General features: G+C 39.7%; 1 protein-coding gene across 1 annotated transcript; it reads right to left on the bottom strand.

Annotated features, from left to right (window-relative positions):
* Window positions 1-14217: 14217 nt before the first annotated feature.
* On the bottom strand, window positions 14218-14817 carry LOC148587446 (uncharacterized). Its single transcript, XM_088512609.1, has one exon. It carries the CDS (start codon window positions 14815-14817, stop codon window positions 14218-14220), a length of 600 nt encoding a protein of 199 aa, XP_088368735.1.
* Window positions 14818-22298: the final 7481 nt, after the last annotated feature.

Here is a 22298-nt window from a genome sequence, read left to right as displayed (position 1 = left end):
ATTTATGTTTGTAATAAGGCTTTCTCCTCCTACTTTGTTGTGCCCGGTTGCTGCTCGATCTTACTGGTCCAAACCTTTGGGTTGTGGATGTGAAATTTATCCTGACTTTCTAGTTGAGGAGGATGAGTATCGGCTTGTGGGTTTTGCTCTTAAAGTCGAGGAATAAGTATCGGCTTGGGGGTTTGGCTCTCAAGGCCGAGGAATAAGTATCGACTTGGGGGTTTTGATCTCAAGGCCGAGGAATAAGCGCTACCTATGCATTAGATGGTGTCTGTTTGATGCAGATCTGAGTTTTCAACCTGATATTTAGTCATAGGTTAGCGGATGCTGTGTTTTGGTTGATTTGGTCTGTTGTTGATGATTGTATCTTTAGCTTCGACTATGATTTACTTCAGAGCTTTTTGCTCTGTTTGTAAGAACTTTAGGCTCGCAACTTTTATCAATGAATAAGTATGATATGTTTCAAAATATATATATATATATATATATATATATATATATATATATATATATATATATATATATATTACTGAAAAGGAAAACCGGCCTTTTGTAACCCCTTAAAGTTTAAAAGGAAGAAAAGACTGGAATTTCAAAAAAAAAAAAAAAACCAAATTATAGAATTTGAAAATGAAGTGTATGGATGAGAGAAAAAACAAAACATCATCATGTGGGTCCCGTGAATCCATATTCTGAGGATGTCATTGTAGTATTGTTAGAAGCTAGACAAGTCTTAAACAATAAATACAACACGCACACTTACTTCATGTTTCTGGGAAAGGATCTCTCTATTTCAAATTCTCTTCATTTTTTTTAGTTAGTGTATTTAGAACGGTAGTATTGTCCAAAAACGTTAACCTCAAAAAAATTTGGACAATCTAGCCTTTCTAAATGCACTGACTGGAGCAAATGGAGTGAATTTGATATAGAGAGAATCTCCGGTCCCATAATAGGAAGATGAGAAGAAGCTCACATAGTGTGGGTGCTTTATAAAGATAGTCATGAATGCTAAGCCCACATTGCCTAGTTATTAGGTGAAACTGAGCTTTATAATGAATTTTAAGGAAGCTCCAAATTCACTAGTCTTTTTGGGGTGATAGCGCAGATGTAGCTAGCGCTTTTTCCTGGGCCATTACAAATGGTATCAGAGCCACCTAGTAACGCCAGGTCATGTGGTACAACAGATGAGAAGTTTGTAATACTCAGGTCCCATATTGGAAAGATGAGAAGAAGCTCAAATAGAGTGGGTGGTTTATAAAGATAGTCATGGGTGCTAAGTCCCACATTGCCTAATTACTAGGTGAAACTGGGCTTTATAATGAATTCTAGGGAAGCTTTAAATTGACTAGTCATTTTTGGGTGATGGCGCAGATGTTGCTAGCGCTTTTTCCCGATGAAAAACAACATGGATTTATTGTAAGTCTTTATTATTCCGATTTTATTGGTTTTATATTTCAATTGTTTTACTTATTTTCAAATGTGTTGAATGACTCTTGGATATCTTTTGTGATTCCAGGATACACTTGATGGTTTAAGATAATTTCACATAATTGATTGTTTGATTATATTTTCCTAAAAATTGGATATCCCTTGTGATTTGTTCTTCGGATACATTTGGTGTTTCAATTAAACTTAGATTCCTTTTGTAATTTATGCAATGAATGGATACATGAAATGGTTTTGATTAATTCTTTGAAGCATAGTAAAACATACATAAAATTTAAATTGTGAGAACTTTGGATTAATATTAATGAATATGAAGTATATTGTTGTGATTTGGTGAGTGTGAATTTCGCATCTTTAGTACCTTTACCTTTTGTTTTACTTTATTTAGTTTATGTTGTCTTTGAGTTTTCAAAACCCAAATTCAAAACCCTTTTGGAACTAGGTTAGGATTTAATTAGTTTAGATATAAAGTTGTTATTCAAGAACACAATTCCCTGTGTGTTCGACATCGCACTTGTAATCCATTATATTGCAAACAATTCGTGCACTTGCGAATATATTAAAATTTGCACAAGAAGTAATTTGGTTCTGCCATCAGCATTCAATGTCCAGATTTGAATTGAAGTCCACAATCAGCATTCAATGTCCACCAATTGCATTCAATGTGTTCCCTTCATATGCTTATATATTGTTTCCTTTGTAACCGTTCAAATTACAAAATCAAATAGACAAACTGTAGTCTTATATTTTATGGAAAAGGATCCTCTCCATTTTAAGTTCTCTCAATTTCCTTCATTTTGAAGGATAGTGTTGTCCAAAAGTTTTAATGATGATTGTGCATTAAATGCACTGCCCTTCAAAATGTACTAAATGGAGAAAATGGAGTGAATTTAAAATAGAGAGAATCTTTTTCCATATTTTATCTTAGTGTTCTTCTCCTTCCCTCTCTTCTCATTCTTTACAAAACTTTCATCCCTTATTCAATATTTTACAAAGTATGGTTCTAAATATTTGGGCATGTATTATAACTTGAACAGATTCTAGAAATTTAGGGATGTTTTTCATGAGATCCTCAAAATATTGTTATTAGTATTATTATTATTTCTCACACAACCTAAACAATTGCACATTTGCACCCTTGGAACCGCTCCGGACGCACCTATATATACACTCTGTGTCTTTCCCTTAGAACGACTCCAAATGCCCTTTCAAATTCTCATTCACTCACTCAATTAACTCACTATTTCATTCCTGAATCCGAAACTACCACCATGAAAATCATGTAACCCTAGCTTCGCTTGGCTATGGAGGAAGATGATCGCAAGGCCTTGTCTCCATCTTTGTTTTCATCATCTTCTTCCTCTTTGGAGCCCAGCAAGAGCATTGCAGAGAGGAGGGCGGCCAAGTGCGGCTTCAATGTTCAAGGTATTAAATCAGAGTTGTTTCGGACGACAAGCCCCTTGGCTTCGCCGGCAGCTCGGGCTGGCTCCCCGAGGCTCACCATTCCTCCCGGGATTAGCCCCGCCGCCTTGCTTGACTCCCTCATCATGCTCCCAATCACCCAGGTTTCATTTCTTTCTAATTTATTTATCTATGGTAGTTTTGACGGTTTTATTATTATTATTATTATTATTATTATTATTTTTCGTTTTTCGTTTAATCTTTTTTAGTGTATGCGTATGTGTATGTGCATATTTATGTCTCTGTAGACTGTACCAGTACGTATGCATGTGTTGATTTGTGTTTGTTTTTGTTGTTTGATTGTGATTTTTATAGAAATCATTTGTGTCTCAATCTTTTTAAAATTTACCCTTTCTTTTCTTTTAAATTGCTTTTCTTTCATTTGTGTATATGCATGTTGTTAGTACACTACAAAAAAAAATAATAATAATAAATAAATAAATAAATAAATAAATTTTGACGAGTCTATAGTAACACAATTTTTGTCATATCACTAATTACTGACGTGGTAATTACTACCACGTCAAGAAAAATTTTATTGATGTATTGAATTTGCCATGTCAATAATTATTGAAGTGTCAAAAATGACACGTCAATAATTATTGACGTGCCATTATTTCATACGTAAAAAATTAATTAATTAATAATATTAATTATTTGTTTTAAAAAAATATTAGATAACAAAATTTAATTGGTATATGTATAATTATATATATACGTGTATAATTATACCTGATTCAAAATTCTTGTGTTTGTACTCTTTTAATTTATTTTGAAAAAATTATTATAGCCATAATAATTTTTTCAAAATAAATTAAAAGAGTATAAACCACAAGAAATATGTACATATTTATTATTATCTATAAACATTTAATAGCTAATGCATAAGAGTACTCTTAAGAGACAAGACCATTAACTAGTTTTATAAAATTTTAATGGGTTTGAATATATCTCTTAATATATGACGACTTATACCAATTATACATATATATTATATACATATATCAATTCAATTTTGTTACCTAATATTGGTACCAATTAAATTTTGAATCGGGTATAATTATACATATATATTATACATATACCAATTAAATTTTGTTACCTAATACAGGTACCAATTAAATTGTGTTATCTAATATTTTTTTTAAACAATTAATTAATTAATTTTTTACGTGTGAAATAATGGCATGTCAATAATTATATATTGACGTGACAAATTCAACACGTCAATAAAATTTTTCTTGACATGGCAATAATTACCACGTCAGTAATTAGTGACGCGACAAAAATTGTGTTACTGTAAACACGTCAAAAAATTCTTTTTTTTTTTGTAGTGTCAGTATATGTACGAGGATTGTGTCCATAGAAAATGTAATTGAACGCATCGAACCTGATTTTTGTTAACAAAAAATTAGGCTTATGTGTAGTTTTGAGGGTAAAAAAATGAAAAGATAACATGAAAGCGAGGGGTAAAAGATATGGGTTTGAGAGCTTTGGAGGAGAGCAATAGTTTATGGAAATTTTATAATGGTAAAACTAGGGTTATTTTCTGCATTTGATATTATTTTAGTAGTGCCATTAATTGTTTTGGCAATTAGTTCGAACTAGATTTAACTGTGACGTTGGCTCCTTCAAATTCATGTCTTATGAGGATCCTAGCTCTCTGTCAGACTTTTCTAACTTTATAGAAGGTAAATTGTCTATTTTTAAGTGACACTTCATATTTTGGCGTTTCCAGTATGTCTTAATTATGACAATCATATATATATATATATGTGCCGAAATCTCTCTTAGAAGTGCCTTAAAATTGTGACATGTGGTGTGAACCTATGTTTTTTTAAAGGCTAAACTGATTTTTTAAGGCATCATTTTTTAACCGATTTATTAAGAGTGAATGAAAAAATTAGTCACTAATTAGCATCATTACTTGCGTTAATTATATTTCAAGAGTTTTTCATATATAAATTATTCAATAAATTAAGTGTTATTAATGTCCGAATCAAATAAGGAAACAAATAATAGAAATGAAATTATACGTTTAGTCAATTTAATATGTATATTAATACGTTTAGGATTCTCCAAAAAAAAAAAGACACACACATATATATATATATATATATATATATATAAAACCGGTTTTTTCTTAAAAACCCGGTCATTAATTAGCGTCAATTATATTTCAATATAATTAATTTGCGTAAATTATATTTCAATATAATCTACATGTCATTAAGTAGCGTCATTAATTGCGTTAACTATATTATAATCCATGTATTATTCTTGCTAATTTTTGTTCTTGATACTATTTATTTTAAATCATATATACTTATAGGAATAATGATTTATTTATTTTTATTTAAAGATGTGAGATATATTTTTATATGTCTTTTTAACTTATAACGAAAATTAATGATGTGTTTAAATTTTAAAATTAAATTATAATTAAGAATCCTGTGCAGGTTATAAGCTAGTTTAAATAATTCAGGAACTTGATTGGGACTTTTTAAATGTTACGGACCAAATCTTAACTTCTTTTAAATTTAAGGGACCGAAATAAGTATTGTCGGCATTAATTTTCTTTAATTACTTTCCCACAATATATACCATTTACCCTTAATACTTGTTGAAGCAGTTTTCCAAATGATGACGTGAAAAAGGGGCCAGCACAATATTTGATAACCGAACGTTGGAGCTGAGAATGAGACAAGAAAAAAGGGGTCAAAGCTGCCGGCGTTGTCCGGCCGGCGAAAGCTCCAATGCCTAAATTAGTCACAGTGTTTCAAGAGAAAAATGAACTTGAAGATTATGATTCAGAGAAAAGATAAGCAAAGTATTCAATTTCAGAGGTGAAAAGAAGTTACCGAAATAATGAGAGGGGACCCCCCTTTTATAGGCATCGAATTGTTCCTGTTCATCTAACACTGTGGACTTACCGAGTATCCATGTGTTGACAATATACTAAAACAAGATATTTATTCCTGACATTCTAATATTTCCGAGAGTAATACTCGGTACCTGCCTCAAGCTTGGTTGACCGAACTTGACAGCCGAGTATCAATAACACAACCAAATAAAGCTGCCTTGCCGAACATGAGTTTGTTTTAAACAGTAAAAATGACCAAGTATGGGGAATGGGCCGGTAAATCAGAACTGGGCCCAAGTACGCCGAAATTCGACCCAACAGTTACCTCCCAAATTTCCTTTTTCTTTCGAACAAAATAAGGAAATTATATGTAGGAAACCGAACATAGGTCAGTTTCTATAAGCTCGGTTTTGTCGTTCGGTAAAATGATGCGAGTTGGCTCTTAAATTTCAAATTTTCAAATTTCGAATTTTCAAAAAATAAAACTGAAACATTTGAGATATTTTACCTCCGCCTTTCGAGAATCACGTGTAGGCTTCTGGGTGGTTTTGCGCCTGCTGTAGTTACCACACGTCAGCTTCTACACCAAGCGAGAAACGTAAAGTCGTCGCTTCGCCGAACCCTAGGCCCTAGGGTATTAAATGCGTTGCTCGGCTTTCTCCCTTTTGCATATCTTTATAAAAACCTTCTCCTTCTTTAAAAAACTCTATTGTCGTCTTGCAAAAGCCATTGTTGCTCTCAGAATTTCCATCGACCTTCTTCTTCTCTTCTTAACTTGGTTTCTCTTTTGTTACCAAACTTTTCCGTTGAATATTTCTTTTCAAAGGCTTTGTGTTTTCCAGAATTTCGGCTGAGTTTGCCCCTCTTGTTTTGGGCATTTCATCTTCCTTCTTCCCTCACACTTTATTTCTCTGTTATTAATACCTGAAAATGAGTCTTGAGGCTGAAGAAGTTCCCATGGAATTGGGCAAATCACACCCAGTTACCTGGCAAGCAAAGCTCTTCGAGCATGATAAGCCCAAAATACGTGAAGAATGGCAAATCCCAGATTCGGTTCAACTGCGCTTCGACACCGACCGTGTTGGAGCAATAGCAGATGCCAACAGTAATGAGATCTGTGTATATCTGGAGATGTTCCGAGCCGGGCTGAGGCTTCCTTTCCCCCGAATAGTTCGGAAGCTGTTGAGCTACATTCGGATAGCTCCCCACCAACTAGCACCGAACGGTTGGAGGTTGTTCTTTGCCAGCATGATTGCTTGGCCGAGCATACTTGGGGAGGATCACCCCCTTACAGTGCCGAAGTTTCTCAAGATTCATAAACTTACCAAATGCGCCCGAACCAAGTTCCTTTTCACCTTTTAGACTCGGAAGAAACATAAACTTCTCACCTTCCGGTCTACTTATCTGAGCAACAAAGGATGGAAGGATGAATTTTTCTTCATCCGAGGTGAATGGGAATTTTCACCTTCGGAAGTTATAAGGGATCCAAGCGTTCCTCGGGAGATTACTACTCCGTCAATCAAAGGTATGAACCGAGCTTAGTTTTACTTATTTTCGCCTTTCTTCTTTCTTTTGGCAAAACTAATCTAAAACTTGCTTCCAGGTCAACAAGAACCAAACCTGACCGTCAGTGAAGAGCAGCATGTCAGTGATATACTTCGGCATGCCGAGCGTAGTCCACTAGAAATGGATTACGATGCTATTATGACCGAGGAGAACAAAGCTCGATACATGTGGACCCCGGCACCTGCAAGGCTGGTAGAAGCCGTAGAAGCTCCTCCATCGAGAGTCCCAGTGGCCGAGGTGCCGAGAAGGCCAGCTGCTAAGGTATCGAGGAAGCAGACTGTGAAGGCCACCGAGCTTTCCAAAATGAAAAGCAAGAGAAAAGCTGAAGATGTCCCTATGGAGAAAACGCCTATGAGACCGCCAACTAGTGCAAGAGTCTCATCAACGATTAATGAGCCCATGGGTCCCAAAACTTCCTCCCCAAAGAAGAGTAAGAAACGAATAAAAACCACTGCGAGGAAGATAAAGAAGAAAAACTGAGCTGCCGAGGATAGCTCGAAGACAGCCGAGCCTGCTTCCTAACCTGTTGCAGAAAAGAGGACGGGACACTCGGCTGCTATGGCTGACGCAGTGAGGAGTGGATGCACTGCTAATCCAAGCGCACCTGAGTTTGAAGTGATCGCTCCCCATATCAGGGCATATTCTAGTGTCCTTGGAGGGGTCAGAGAGTTCCTGAGCAGACAGGAAAAGTCGGCTCAAGATGCTCTTTTTGCCGAGAGGACTCCTCAATCTTCTTCCTTCACTCCTGCTGGGGTTGAAGCTCCAATAGATGAAGCTTTGAAAACCACTCCCCACTCGGCCACTCCTCATATTCCAACCCCCACCGAGGCTGTATACATAAGCTCCTCTGACTCCGAGGAACAAGAACCAATAGATGCTGGTGAAATCTTCGCCTTCCTGGAGAATAGGACAACTGCTGCAACACCCCTGGCCGTTATCCAACCGGTTCAAACAGAAGAGGAGTGATAAGCGCCGAATGTTGCACATTCAAGCCCCTTAATTTGCATATGTTAATTCCTTAGCGTTGTTATTTGTTTGATTTTATTTTGTTTTTATGTTTCAGGGCTTTAAATGACAAATACAAGAAAATCATTGATATTGGGCTCAAAATGCAATTAAAGTACTGTAGCAGTTACTGTAGCAAGTTACTGTAGCAAGTTACTATAGCTACAGTACGCTCGAGCGCAGCTACAGTGCGCTCGAGCGCACACGAGCGCCAGAGGCAAAACAGACTCCGAAATTGAGAAGGAAAGTTTTTCTAGGTCTCCCAATCTGACTGGGAGACTGAATTATGGTTTTCTGAGGATTTCTATGGTTTTTAGGGTTCTCCTAATCCCTATAAATAGGCCTCTAAGCATTGAGAAAAAAGGCACACCGCTTTCTAGAGCTAGAAATCAGAAAATTGTCTTTTGAGCTTAGAAGATCATGAGCGGCTAAACTCCTTCGTGGGGTGTTGATGTAACCCTATCCAAGCACAATGGTTTGATTGTATTTAATTTCTAGATTTTCAATTTATGTATGTTGATTGTATAACTATGAGGATTGCTACAATTGATTTATGTTCTTCATATTAAATGTAATTGTTCTTAAATTCCAATATCAATATTTGTGAAATTCTTCTCTTGCCTTAGAAAGTATTTTACTTTTATTGATCTCAAATCATTCTTGTTTTCTGTGATTATGAGAATGATGGTTATACAATGGGTTTAATTGACATATGATCAATAGGATTTGGTAGGCCATGCCTAAGGAAGACGGATTGTACTACACTCTAGTTCAGTGTAATTTCGGTAGACAATCCGTGCCAACCGAAGATGGGTTACACTTATTCATTGATTATATGTATCCTGTTAAAGAATTTGATAATTTATACCTAGGGAAGACGGGTCATACCGCATCTTAGTGGTTAGGTGGACGATCCGTGCCAACCGAAGATAGATTATGCTTATTCTTTAATAAGGTAGTTTCTTGTTTATTTATAACATGCATAGAATGAATTTATGTGATTAATTATGATTAACCATTGTTGTGCAGATAGAGGTGAAGTCAATACTCTACACTCTCTCTTTTATTTTAAATCTCTTTTATTTTCATGCACTTTAGTTTTAAAGAAAATCAAATCAAATATCTTTTTAATTAAGTTAATTTTAATCTTTTAATTTTGATAATTAAACCCCTGCAGTCCCTGAGGTTCGACACCCTCAATATAGCCCTATCCTACGGGATTCGTTCTATTGCGAGTGGTAATTTTATTATTGATATTTTTGGTCACAAAAATACTACATCAATTTTTGGCGCCGTTGCCGGGGAACTGCTTAACGGTTTCATTATCTAAATTTTAAGGATTGATTTTAGCTTAATAATTTATTTTTCTGTTTTTAGTTACTAATTTTAATTCTGTTTGGTTTTTATTTTTTTTAGAATATGCAAACAGGTCCGTAAGCTGCCTTCTCTGTGACTGCGATCGAGCGCATCCCGCGTGCGATCGAGCGCACGGACGCACTTCAGCAGGAACCCAGCCAGCAGTGCTCGAGCCCTCTTCTCCTCCGCTCGCACCCAACTACGGCAGTACGCTCGAGCGCACCCTGCCGTGCGATCGAGCGCACTTGCAACAGCCTGCATCCAGAATCCTAAGTGCTCTAAGGCCGTTTGTGAGCTTTGTTTGTTTTCTATTTTAGCTTAATTTTTTTCTGTTTTCTTTTAAATTGCTGTTTAGTTTATGAGAGGTCATCGTTCTTTGTCTTTTCCATTAATTTCTTGTGACCTTGAAATTGAATGCACCCTTCAACAAATTAGATCCCAAAAGAACTCTAATTTGCTAGAGGAGCGTTCCACTGAGACCATGGGAGACGGTAACCACGTAGCTTTGCAAGATCATTATCTTCCCACCACTTACACTACTCCCACATGTCTCCGGCTGCCGGAAATTACGGCAACCCATTATGAAATTAAGCCCAGCACTATACGAAGTTTACCTTCATTCCTAGGGCATAGCACTGAAAATCCTTATGACTTCCTCAGTGATGTCGAAGCAATTTGTGATACCACTAAAATGAATGGATTCACTGAGGATGCCCTAAGGATGCATCTTTTTCCTTTCTCCCTCAAAGAAAAAGCCAAACATTGGTTCCAGACCTTAACACCCAACTCTATCACTTCTTGGGCTCAATTGCAACAAGAATTTCTTAAGAAGTACTTTCCCATAGGCATGACCAATGACACTAGGAGAGCCATCACTACCTTCTCCCAATATGAGGGAGAAGATTTCCATGAGACTTAACCCGCGAAGGGTGAACTGCCGAGCATGACTACGGAGATTTCTCTCGAGCCTCCAAAAAATACTTTCATGGAGAACCTAGCCAGGTCTTTGAGGGTAGCTGAATCCTCGGCTGAGCGTACACCTGAATCACTTCTTTGGACATTCGGGGAGCCCCTCACTCGGCTAGGTGACAAATGGATGGCCAACCCTTTCGTTCTCCTGGCTGGTGCAATCCCGGGCAACAGCCCGGTGGAAGTCAATACTCAGCTCTCGAAAGAAGTGATGGAGCACATGTTGTATCATCAGCTTGAGGTAACCACATTCCCGAACACTTGATTTCTGATGGTAGCATTCTTGTTCTAATAAATAAACTTCTTTCCATTTGTAGGGTTCGATGAACAGCATGAACTATTACCTTCACTATCGAAAATTTGCTGAGAATCAAGCTCGGGAAGCTGAGAGTACCAAAAAGAAACTTGAAGAGGCCGAAGCCGAGATCCAGCGTCTAGAAGCTCAAAGTGCTGGGGCTACCGCACGGTCTCAAGAGTTGGAGTCTGGGCTTGCTGTCGAGAAGATAAAATACGAGAGTTTACTAGCTGATTTCTCGACCCTTGAGGAGGGAGCAACCCTACTGAAGAAAAATCTTGACGAACTCTCGGCTTTGGAGCCCGAAGGCCCCCGAAGGAAACTTGAGGAGGCCGAGCGAAAAGTGGCCGACCTGGAGGCTCAGTGCTCTTAGAACCTCTCTAGGATTCGAAAGCAAGAAGTCCAGGGGATTGCTGAGAGATCCCGAATCAGGCAACTGCTTCTCAACATCCTGGCCTTGGGGAAAAAGGTCGATTCTTATAAGAAGAAATGTACTGAGGCCGCGTTTGAACGTCGTGCTGCCGAGGGTCGAACTAAACGAGTCTCAGAAGAGTTGGAAGCAGCTAAGAAGGAATCAGCCTTTCAAAACTCTAGGGTCGAGGTGGCTGAAGAGAGAGTGGTGGCCATCGAAGGGCAGCTTCTGGCCTTGGAGAAAAAACGGAAGTCAGATAAGAAGAAGGCCAAAGCTGCTGCTAAGAGGGCTGAGGGCCTTAAAGGAAAATTCCTGGGAGCGAAGGAACAAGTGTTCAAATATAAGAACAAAGCTCGGGATTTCTACAAGCAGCTCTCCTTCGCTTCCTAGGCTCGAGATTACGGTTGGGGCACGGGCTTCATCTCAGGTTTTGAAACTTTCCGAAGATGGTTGAGGAATCCTCCCGAAGGTGTCGACCTCAACACAATCAAACCTGAAGATGTTCCTCCCACCAAAGAAGACATTTCAAAAATCTCCACACTTGGCAAAGAGCAAATGCCTGACTGCAAAGGCATCACAATTTTCGGTTTTGACCCGTTTGCTCGGCGTCAAGTTGGAGAGTCTTCTACTGCGGCCGAGCGTGCTGATGCTCAAGATGACTCGGAGAAGTCGGTGGTTGCATCTGACGACGACTGGGATTGCGCCTCTCCTTAAGTTTCCTAACTGTAAATACCGAGAGAACATCTCTCTTTCTGTATCTAATTTATACAAACTTTGTAAATGAAAGAAATTTTTCATAATGAGAAAATCTCGTGTTCGGTTCTATTAAACTTGCACGAACAATACTCGCAAACATACTATTTATACCCCCCTGATTCCCATAGTTTATAAATGTAATTTATACTGATGGGAATCTTAACGAGGCGTAAAGACTTTGAACCGAGTGTAAAACTTGAATTAATATTACAACATGCTGTATGTTTAACCGAGGATGCGCTGTTTGCAAGCAAATTACGTTAAACCATGATAAGTGTATATTTGTTTTAAGGAAACTGCTCGGTAAGTGTGTATGCTTGCTTGAGGAATATGCTTGGTATGAAGGCTGAATGCTCGGTGGATTTTGTAGTTTGTAGAGATATTATGCACTTCATCATCGTGAAAGTGCCTTAGTGATGTTTACCGAAATACGTTCCGGAACTTCTCTGGTTATATTTATCCGTTGAAGAACCTTCGAATAAAGGTTAAGTTCGCAAAGCGCTTTGTTCAGCTATATTTTCGAACTCTTCCTTGGGAAAGTGCCCTAGCGACGTATCGCCGAGTTACGCTCGGGAAAGTCTCAGGCTATATCTCGCCAAAGGGTTGGAAAGTGTTATAAATACTTTCCAAAGGATGATCCTCGGAAAAGCGCTTAGTGCAGCTATATTTCCCGAAGTGTGGAATCGAAAGTTTGTTAGTTATTTGAGATCGGCATATTTAAGACATTCTTCTTACTCGGGAAAGCGCCTTAGCGAAATTTGACCGAGCGACACTCGGTGATTTCTCTAGCTATGTTTCACCGAGCTAAAATCTTTTTTTTTTAAAAAATTTTGCGTTTGGTTTAATGAAAATGCCTTGGTAAGAACATATCGAGTGACGCTCGATAATTCTAGGGCAATATTTCATCAAATGCATGGTCTGCCACATACTTAAGATTTTCGCATGATTATAATCTCAGAGGACCCTTCATTGATATATCTCGATCAACTACGAAAAAAGAATTTAACAAAAGTGATGCTCTGAGAATTATAATTTTTATACAAAATATTTCTTAAGATGTTCGGCATTCCATGGTCGTTAGAGTTGTTTTCCTTCGGAGTTTGCAAGGTGGTAAGCTCCCGCTTTGCCACATTTGATCACCTGGTATGGTCCTTCCCAATTCGGTGCGAGCTTTCCCTCAGTTGCATCTTTGGTTGCCAAGGTGACTTTTTTCAAAACCAAATCTCTGACTTTGAAACTTCAATGCTTCACTCGTCGGTTGAAATACCGAGCTACCCTTTGCTGATATGCTGCCATTGTAACCTGGGCCTGATCTTGTTTTTCTTACAGTAAGTCCAAATGTAACTTCAGACCTTCGTCGTTGAAATTGGAGTTGAATGTGCTTACTCGAAAACTTCCTGATCCGACCTCGGCAGGGATGATAGCCTCAGTTCCGTAGGCTAAGGCGAAAGAAGTCTCCTCGGTTGGAGTCCTTCTGGTTGTGCAGTATGCCCATAGAACTTCGGGAAGATTTTCTGACCATTCTCCCTTATGCTGACCGAGCTTCTTCTTCAGAATCTTGAATATGGTTTTGTTCGTTGCTTCTACCTGTCCGTTTGCTTGAGGATGTCCCGGAGATGAAAAGTATTGCCGAACATGAAGTCCGGCACACCAATTACGAAAGGACTCGCAGTCAAACTGCCTACCATTGTGAGTGACAAAGGCATGAGGAATCCCATATCGACAAATAACATTTCTCCAAAGAAATTTCTCGATGTTCTTAGCGGTAATATTCACCAGAGCTTCAGCTTCTGCCCATTTGGTGAAATAGTCTACAGCGACCACAACGAACTGAACTCCTCCTTTCCCTGTAGGTAACGGCCCTACTATATCCACCCCCCATTGTGAAAATGGCCATGGTGACGACACCGAGCTTAGTTCTTCTGGGGGTTGTTTGATAGCATTGGCAAAGCGCTGACAGCTATTACAAGTCTTGACCATATTTATAGAGTCCCGGTTCATGCTCGGCCAAAAGAATCCTGCTCTTATTGCTTTGTGAGCCAAGATGCGGGGGCCCGAGTGACTGCCATAGATTCCTTCATGAATCTCTCAAAGGACATAATCGCCTTCTTCTTTTGAGATGCATTTAAGGAGTGGTAATATAAAACCTCGCTTGAAAAGAGTTCCATTGACTAGTGCGAACCGAGCAGCTTTTTGTTTTAACTGTACAGCCTTTCTTTTTTCACCCGGCAGAATTCCCCTTTCAAGATAATCAACAATTTCTTCAGCCCAAACAGGCATGACTTCGATAGTTAGAATAAAAACCTTCTCATCAATGGAAGGCTGTTGCTGAATTTGTATTATCTGATCAGATTCTCCTACCTCACATTTGGTTGAAGAGCCCAAACGGGCCAGATGGTCGGCCTTCTCGTTTTCTTCCCTTGGGATTTTAACAATGCGAAACTTCTTGAAAGATTTTTGCATACCTTGAATTTTGGACAAGTAGAGTTTCATTTTGGTGCCCTTAGCTTCAAACTCGCCGCGAATATGGCCGACTATAACTTGTGAATCACTCCGAACTTCCACCAATTCTGCCTCTAGCTCTTGAGCTAAACCCAGCCCAGCTATTACAGCTTCATACTCGGCTTCGTTGTTGGTAGTTTTGAATTCTAACCTCATTGAGCTCTTCAACTCTCTTCCATCCGGCATGATCATTACGACCCCAGCTCCGCCGTTTCTTTTGGTAGATGAACCATCCACATAAATTACCTATGTTCTCTCTTTCGGCCAATCTTCCTGGTCCTGAATGTTAGTGAATTCTACCACAAAGTCTGCTAAAGCTTGACCTTTGACAGCATTACGTGAGATAAAGTGAATGTCGAATTCACTAATTTCAATTGCCCAGTTGACTAGACGACCAGACAAATCCAGCTTCCGAAGTACTTTCTTTAACGGATACTCGGTCAGGACATTGATTGTATGAGCTTGGAAGTACGGCCGGAGCTTTGTGGAGGCAATTACTAAGGCGAAAGCGAGTTTCTCCATCTATACGTATCTTTCCTCGGCGCCATGCAACGCTCGGCTGATGAAGTAGACTGGCTTCGGAACCCCTTCCTCCTCCCGGATCAAAGCCGCACTGACAGCAGTTGGTGATACTGCCAAGTATAGATATAATGTCTCACCAGGAACAGCTCGGCTGAAGACAGGTGGACTAACCAGATACCTTTGAAGCTGTTTGAACGCATGTTCGCACTCGTCAGACCATTCGAAAGCCTTGCGTAAAATCTTAAAAAATGTAAGGCACTTATCTGTAGGCCGAGAGATGAACCTATTCAAGGCTGCGATTCTTCCTGTCAACTGCTGTACCTGCTTCACATTCTTTGGAGATTGCATATCCAATACCGCCTGGATCTTCTCTGGATTAGCCTCAATCCCTCGGCTAGACACCATATAACCGAGGAACTTCCCGGATGAAACTCTGAATGCACACTTTGTAGGGTTCAATTTCATCTTAAAACGCTTCAATGTTTTGAACGCCTCCTGCAAGTCGGTAACATGGTCCATCTGCAGCTTGCTCTTGACCAGCATGTCATCAACATAAACTTCCATATTCTTGCCAATTTGTTCTTGAAACATCCTATTTACCAGCCTTTGGTAAGTTGCACCGGCATACTTCAGACTGAATGGCATGACCTTGTAGCAATACAAGCCTCGGTCGGTGATGAAGGCCGTCTTTTCTTGATCAGAAGGATGCATAAAAATTTGATTATAGCCGAAAAAGGCATCCATGAAGCTCAGCAACTCGTACCCTGCCGTTGTATCAACTAAGGAGCTAATATGGGGCAACGAAAAACTGTCCTTCGGGCAAGCTTTGTTAAGATCAGTAAAATCTACACACATCCTCCACTTCCCAGATGACTTCTTAACCATCACTACGTTGGATAGCCAATCAGGGTAATGCGCCTCTTCGATGAACTGAGTCTTCAGTAGCTTGTCCACTTCCTCGGCTATTGCCATGTTTCTATCGGGGGCAAACTTCCTTCGCTTCTGTTTTACTGGTTTGACCTCTGGATCAATGTTCAAGTGATGAACAATATTCTTGGGATCGATCCCCGGCATGTCTGCAGGAGACCATGCAAAAACTTCAAGGTTCTGCTGGAGAAACCGAACATGGGCTTCTTTAACTTCAGGAACTAGCTGCCAGCCGATCTTGACAACTTTCCTTCGGCTATAGGTATATCAATCAATGGCTCGGCTGGCTCCTTCCTCAACTGCATCTTTCGCTCATCAGCTAAACTACCGATCATCAATAGTGCTGACTTTGGGCATTTCTTCAAAGATGTATTGTAGCATCTTCTAGCAACAACTTGGTCCCCTCTAACCTCTCCGACCCCTTCAATGGTTGGGAATTTCATTTTCAAGTGATAGGTAGAAGTGACCGCCCTTAGTTGATTCAAAGCTGGGCGACCAATGATCATATTGTAAGCCGATGGTCGGTCAATAACCAAAAAATCCACCATGATAGTAGATTGTCTAGGAGCAGCCCCTGCTGTAACCGGAAGAGAAATCAACCCAATGAGTTGGACATGTTCACATGCGAATCCTATTAACGGTGACAAGAATGGTTTCAACTTCTCTCGGCTAATGCCCAATTGTTGAACAACTGCCCAATAAATAATATCAGCCGAGCTTCCATTATCTACCAAGACTCGGTGAATGGCATGGTTAGCCACCGTCAGAATTATCACCAAAGCATCATCATGTGGCATTGAGACCTCTTTTGCATCTTCCTCCGAGAATGTTAGAACGCTCGGTTCCTTTTTCTGAATTTTGGAGGGTTTTTCCAGCGCAAAGATTTCTTCCATTCTAACTTGCTTGGCGTAAGCCTTCCTTGCCGAGCTTGATTCTCTTCCGTTAGCCAGACCTCCTAAGATGGTGTGAATTTCACCAATAATAGCTTGATTCTGAGGATTTTGCTGTTGATTCTGCGTAATCCTTGGCTCATCTCGCCTTTGCCTTTGGTTACGTGATCGATCGTTACCCTGACCCGAATGCTGTCCCTGTATATCCTGAACATTTTTTCCTTTGCTGTTTTCCTGAGCCAAGAAATTCAATAACTTCCCATTTCTCAGAAATTTTTCAATCTCAAACCGAAGACTGATACAATCCTTGGTTTGATGCCCATGATCGCTATGATACTCGCAAAACTTCTGAGTACTGCGGTGCTGGGGAGGAGACTTCATCCTTCCTGACCATCGGAAACTCGAGTCCTTTTTAACTTCCATGAACACCCTATAAACAGTTGTATTCAAGGGTGTCCAGCCCATATATTGTTGATTCTGGTTTGGATGAGGCAAAAGACCGACCTTCTTATCCTGAACCTTAGGATTTTGACCGTCTTTTTTCTTCTTCTCGATTATAACTCTCGGTTTTGTCATAATCGGATCAGCAGCAAACTTACTCTCGGCAGCTTTAGATTTCAGCAATGCCGAGATAGTTTCTTCTTGGTTGTTGAATTCCTCGGCCTTGCTGTTGAACTGTCGCAAAGTTCCTGTCTTCGGCCTTTTGGACAACTCGGCCATCAGAGGCCCTTCGGTTTGTATACCATGCATCAATGCTGAGACAATGGTTTGGTCGTCAGTACTCTCCACTGTCAGCTTCTCCCGATTAAATCGTGACAAATATTCTTTCAAAGATTCGTCTTTTCCCTGCATGAGAGACAGCTGATATGCCGGGTTCTTCTTCCTTCTTCTAGTGCAAGAAACTGACCCAGGAACTGTTGCCCAAGATAATCAAAACCATCAACTGATTTAGGGCTCAGACTTCCGAACCATTCCTTTGCAACTCCCTTTAAAGTTAAAGGGAAGGCTCGACAAGCAATTTCATCAGGAGTTTCATGAAGGATGATATGAGCTCGGAAACTCTCCATATGGTCGGAAGGATCTCCACTTCCATCATATTCGCCAACTCGCAGAACTTTAAAATTACCAGGCATGGGGAACCTCATCACTCGGTCTGTAAAAGGCAAGTTGGTGTATTGCATTAGATCTTTAGTAGCAGACCAATTTTCTCCATTTTCAATTAAGAAAGCCATCTTTTCGAACTTCTGCTGGAGATCTTTAACGTCCTTGTGCACAGCAGCCTCTGCAGGTTTATTAAGATACGACCGAACATGACAGGAATGGCTACACTGAGAATCATCGTGGTGGGTTTTGGCATGGCTGGACTCACCGTGGCGTGACCTGCCACCAAATTGTGAATGCTTGGCAAGCTCTTGTCGACTAGTGTTTGCTTTAGCCCGAACAGTATGAGGATTGCCTTGTATTGAGCTTCCAGTGTCTGGCTGGGTTGACTGATGTCGGGCTGATGGTGGTGGATTCCTGTGAGACTCTTCTCGTCTTCTCTTCTGTGCCGAGTCTTCTCTAGGAGGCAGCCTAGAGACGATCTCTTCATTCTGCTTCCTTATAGCCTCAACAGACTCGGCTATTCGCTTCATAAAATCCACCATGACAGCTATTTGGGGATTTGGATCATGTGAAGTTCCGGGTATATCTGTTTGGATGATTGGGATAAGGTGTGGAGGTGTGCTCGTCATATCGGAATTTTGAGATTTAGCAAGAACAGATAAAAATCGTTCCCACAGACGGCGCCAAACTGTTGAAGCAGTTTTCCGAATGATGACGTGAAAAAGGGGCCAGCACAATATTTAATAACCGAATGTTGGAGCTGAGAATGAGACAAGAAAAAAGGGGTCAAAGCTGCCGGCGTTGTCCGGCCGGCGAAAGCTCCGATGCCTAAATTAGTCACAGAGTTTCAAGAGAAAAATGAACTTGAAGATTATGATTCAGAGAAAAGATAAGCAAAGTATTCAATTTCAGAGGGTGAAAAGAAGTTACCGAAATAATGAGAGGGGACCCCCCTTTTATAGGCATCGAATTGTTCCTGTTCATCTAACACTGTGGACTTACCGAGTATCCATGTGTTGACAATATACTAAAACAAGATATTTATTCCTGACATTCGAATATTTCCGAGAGTAATACTCGGTACCTGCCTCAAGCTCGGTTGACCGAACTTGACAGCCGAGTATCAATAACACAACCAAATAAAGTTACCTTGCCGAACATGAGTTTGTTTTAAACAGTAAAAATGACCGAGTATGGGGAATGGGCCGGTAAATCAGAACTGGGCCCAAGTAAGCCGAAATTCGACCCAACAATACTCATTCAGACAGAGTTCTTTTCGTTTATTTATTTTCTATTTTTTGAAGTTTGAAATGTAAAAGTGTTGTTGAATTTTTTTTTTATTTATCAGTGGAGCTTCTACTGTGGGTAGGAAGTAAGGAGGTATAGTTATTACAGTTACAACTTTGTCTACTTCCCGTACAATGACAACACTATATTTCGTCTTTGGTTTACTAGCCTACAGCTAGCTGCCTCATATCTTACTATTTGTTCTTTTCGTCTTTGGGATCATTCCTAGCTCTTTCTTCCCCCCCTCTTCCTCCTTATAATATTGCAAGTATCTTTGTGAGAATCATAGAGGCCATTGCATCAAAGTCTAGGGTTATCCTACATCAAGTGGAGGTTATAAACTTTATCTTCTACTTCTACTATTCCTCATTGATGAGTCTCGTTTCTAATAATCATTGGTGACTAGAGTGGAATAACCTGTACAAAAATGCCGATTATCAGGTGGATTTAGACGTAAAGTGGAGAAAGGAGGAGTTTTAGTAATGTGATGATAGACTTATGGTGGGGAAGCTTTGGAATTACAACTCTAGTGGATGATTGTATTTTGACTAGTAAATATTTATTGATAAGAATTCATAAAGAAAAATGGGGAAAGTGTGACAATTTAAGTACATAGGCAGCGTAGTAAAGGAGCTCCATTCCCCTTAAATTGCACATGATAGATGATTTCATGAATGTATCTTCAAATGTTTACTAGTCTAAGAATTCATAAAAAAATGAGTGAAGTGTGACAATTTAAGTTCATAGGCAGTGTACTAAAAGAGCTCCCATTCTCTTAATTTTTTTTTATTTTTTTTTTTTTAAGTAAAAATGTATATATCAAAAAACCCAAAAAGACGCAACACAATTACACAAAGGGTATAAGAAGCGAGCCTAGAAGCACCCATGAAAAACCCTAAGCTCACAAGGAGCCCCCAAAATTAGGGCCGGCAATTTTGACACGACCCGCGAACCCGACACGAACACGACACGAAAAAACAGGTATTGGGTTTGGGCTAATCGGGTTCGGGTCGTAATCGGGTCTACCCGATTAAGACCCGAAAATTTCGTATCTGGCGGGTCAACCCGTTAGACACGTTACTGTGCGGGTCTGGAGGGTCGACCCGCTAGACCCGCACAGTATTCGGGTCTGGCGGGTTTGCGGGTCGACCCGCCAGACCCGGATGTTTTATTTTTTATTTTATTTTTTATTTTTTATTTTTTTCTGCCTTGCCGCCAGACCCGGATTTTTTTTTTTTCTCTTTTTTTTTTTCTGCCTTGCGGACTCCTCACGTTTACACAGACTTTAAGACTTTTTTTTTTTTGCCTTGCGGACTCCTCATGTGTAACTTTAAGACTTTTTTTTTTTTAATTTTTTTTTAATTTTTTTTAAGTACAGACTTTAAGAAATTAAGACTTACTTTATCATTTTCAGCCTTTGGAAACAAGGAAGCCTGCTTCAAGAAATAAGTTAATACATAATTACCAACAAAAGAGAAAACCAACAAGAAAACTTAGATTTTCATTGTTTAAATTAATTTTTTAACACTTTTGTTATATGTGGGACTAAATAATAAGTGGACTATTTTAATAAATAAACTTACTTGTTTTAACTTTTAACTTTTAAGTTTAGGTGAAATTATGAGTTTAGTAATTTCTTTTGGAATACAATTTGTCAATTACAGTCACTTTCCGATATATATTTTTTTTTCTTATCCTTTATTAAAGCCTTTAATCTCTTGGAACTCAATTTTTTGTATTGACTATATTGATGTATTATTGTATTAGTATTATTATTACAATTTTGAATTTTTTTGAAAAAATTTTATAGTTTAAAGTAATCGGGTCGTGTCGGGTTACCCGGCTATTTTCATGTCATAATCGTGTCAAACCCAATTACCCGTTTAGCTAAACGGGTCGTGTCTGGGTATAGGCTAATCGTGTAACGGGTACCCGCGGGTCATAATCGGGTCGTGTCAAGTACCCATTTTGCCACCCCTACCCAAAATAGACCCAACCAAAGCCCAAACATAAAACACGAAAAAAATCTAGGACTAAAACCCACAAAAGCCCAATAACAATCCTAAAAACCCAAAGCCCCTACTGCACCTCGGGGGAAAGAAAAAACGCACCGACACTGGCACTTCGCCTGAGAAGAACTCCGACCTCTAGCCTCAAAATTTAAGGAGCATTCCAAATTTTTGAGCTCTCTTTTCCCCTTAACCTTAGGAGCAGAAACATCAAGAGTAGGCTCCATCTTCTTCTTATCGATGACAGAAAAAAGATCCAACAGACTTTTATCGTCACCTCTCCAGAACAACCCCACCACGGGGTCGTAGTTCATCGCATTGATCACCTCCTTGGAATAACCCTCCACCCCCTACACCTGAATTTCAGACACAACCTCGGCAGACAGCTCCTTATTTTTAAGGAGCTGCTTAGCAACCTTTTCCTTCACCCTCTGGAAATACCCTAGTTGGGACTTGGAGACAAGGGAATGAAAAGGAGGGCTATTATTCATAGCCAACTCAGCCGCCCTACTGGTGTGAGAAGAAGACAAAACAGTAGAGCATACTTGAGCATCCACAATGTCAACCTTGGAACCCTGAATAGACGAGGGCACCTCCTCCACCGGAATAGGGGGAGAAACAGTTTTCGACCCTAAAAACCCCTGATGGATCAAACCTTTCTCCGGAACAGGGTTCTAATCAGCCTTAACAGTAACTTCCTCCTATCCCTGAGATGACATGGATGCCTCCTTTACCACCGACGGAGAAGGAGAGACAGCTCTCGGACCAAAAAAAACCCCGTCTGATCAAGCCTTTCGCTGGAGAAGGAATCTGATTGGCTTTAGCAAGAGTTTCCTCTGTCGCCGAAGTATAGACAGAATCCGCCTCCCCAGAAAAAGACTCATCCCTATCCCTGCGCAGAGGGCTCACCGAAAAATCCACCACAAAA

Source organism: Corylus avellana, chromosome 2, assembly GCF_965113065.1.
Source record: "Corylus avellana chromosome 2, dhCorAvel1.hap1.2, whole genome shotgun sequence".
Taxonomy (NCBI): Eukaryota; Viridiplantae; Streptophyta; class Magnoliopsida; order Fagales; family Betulaceae; genus Corylus; species Corylus avellana.
This window is presented reverse-complemented; position numbering and strand designations above follow the sequence as displayed.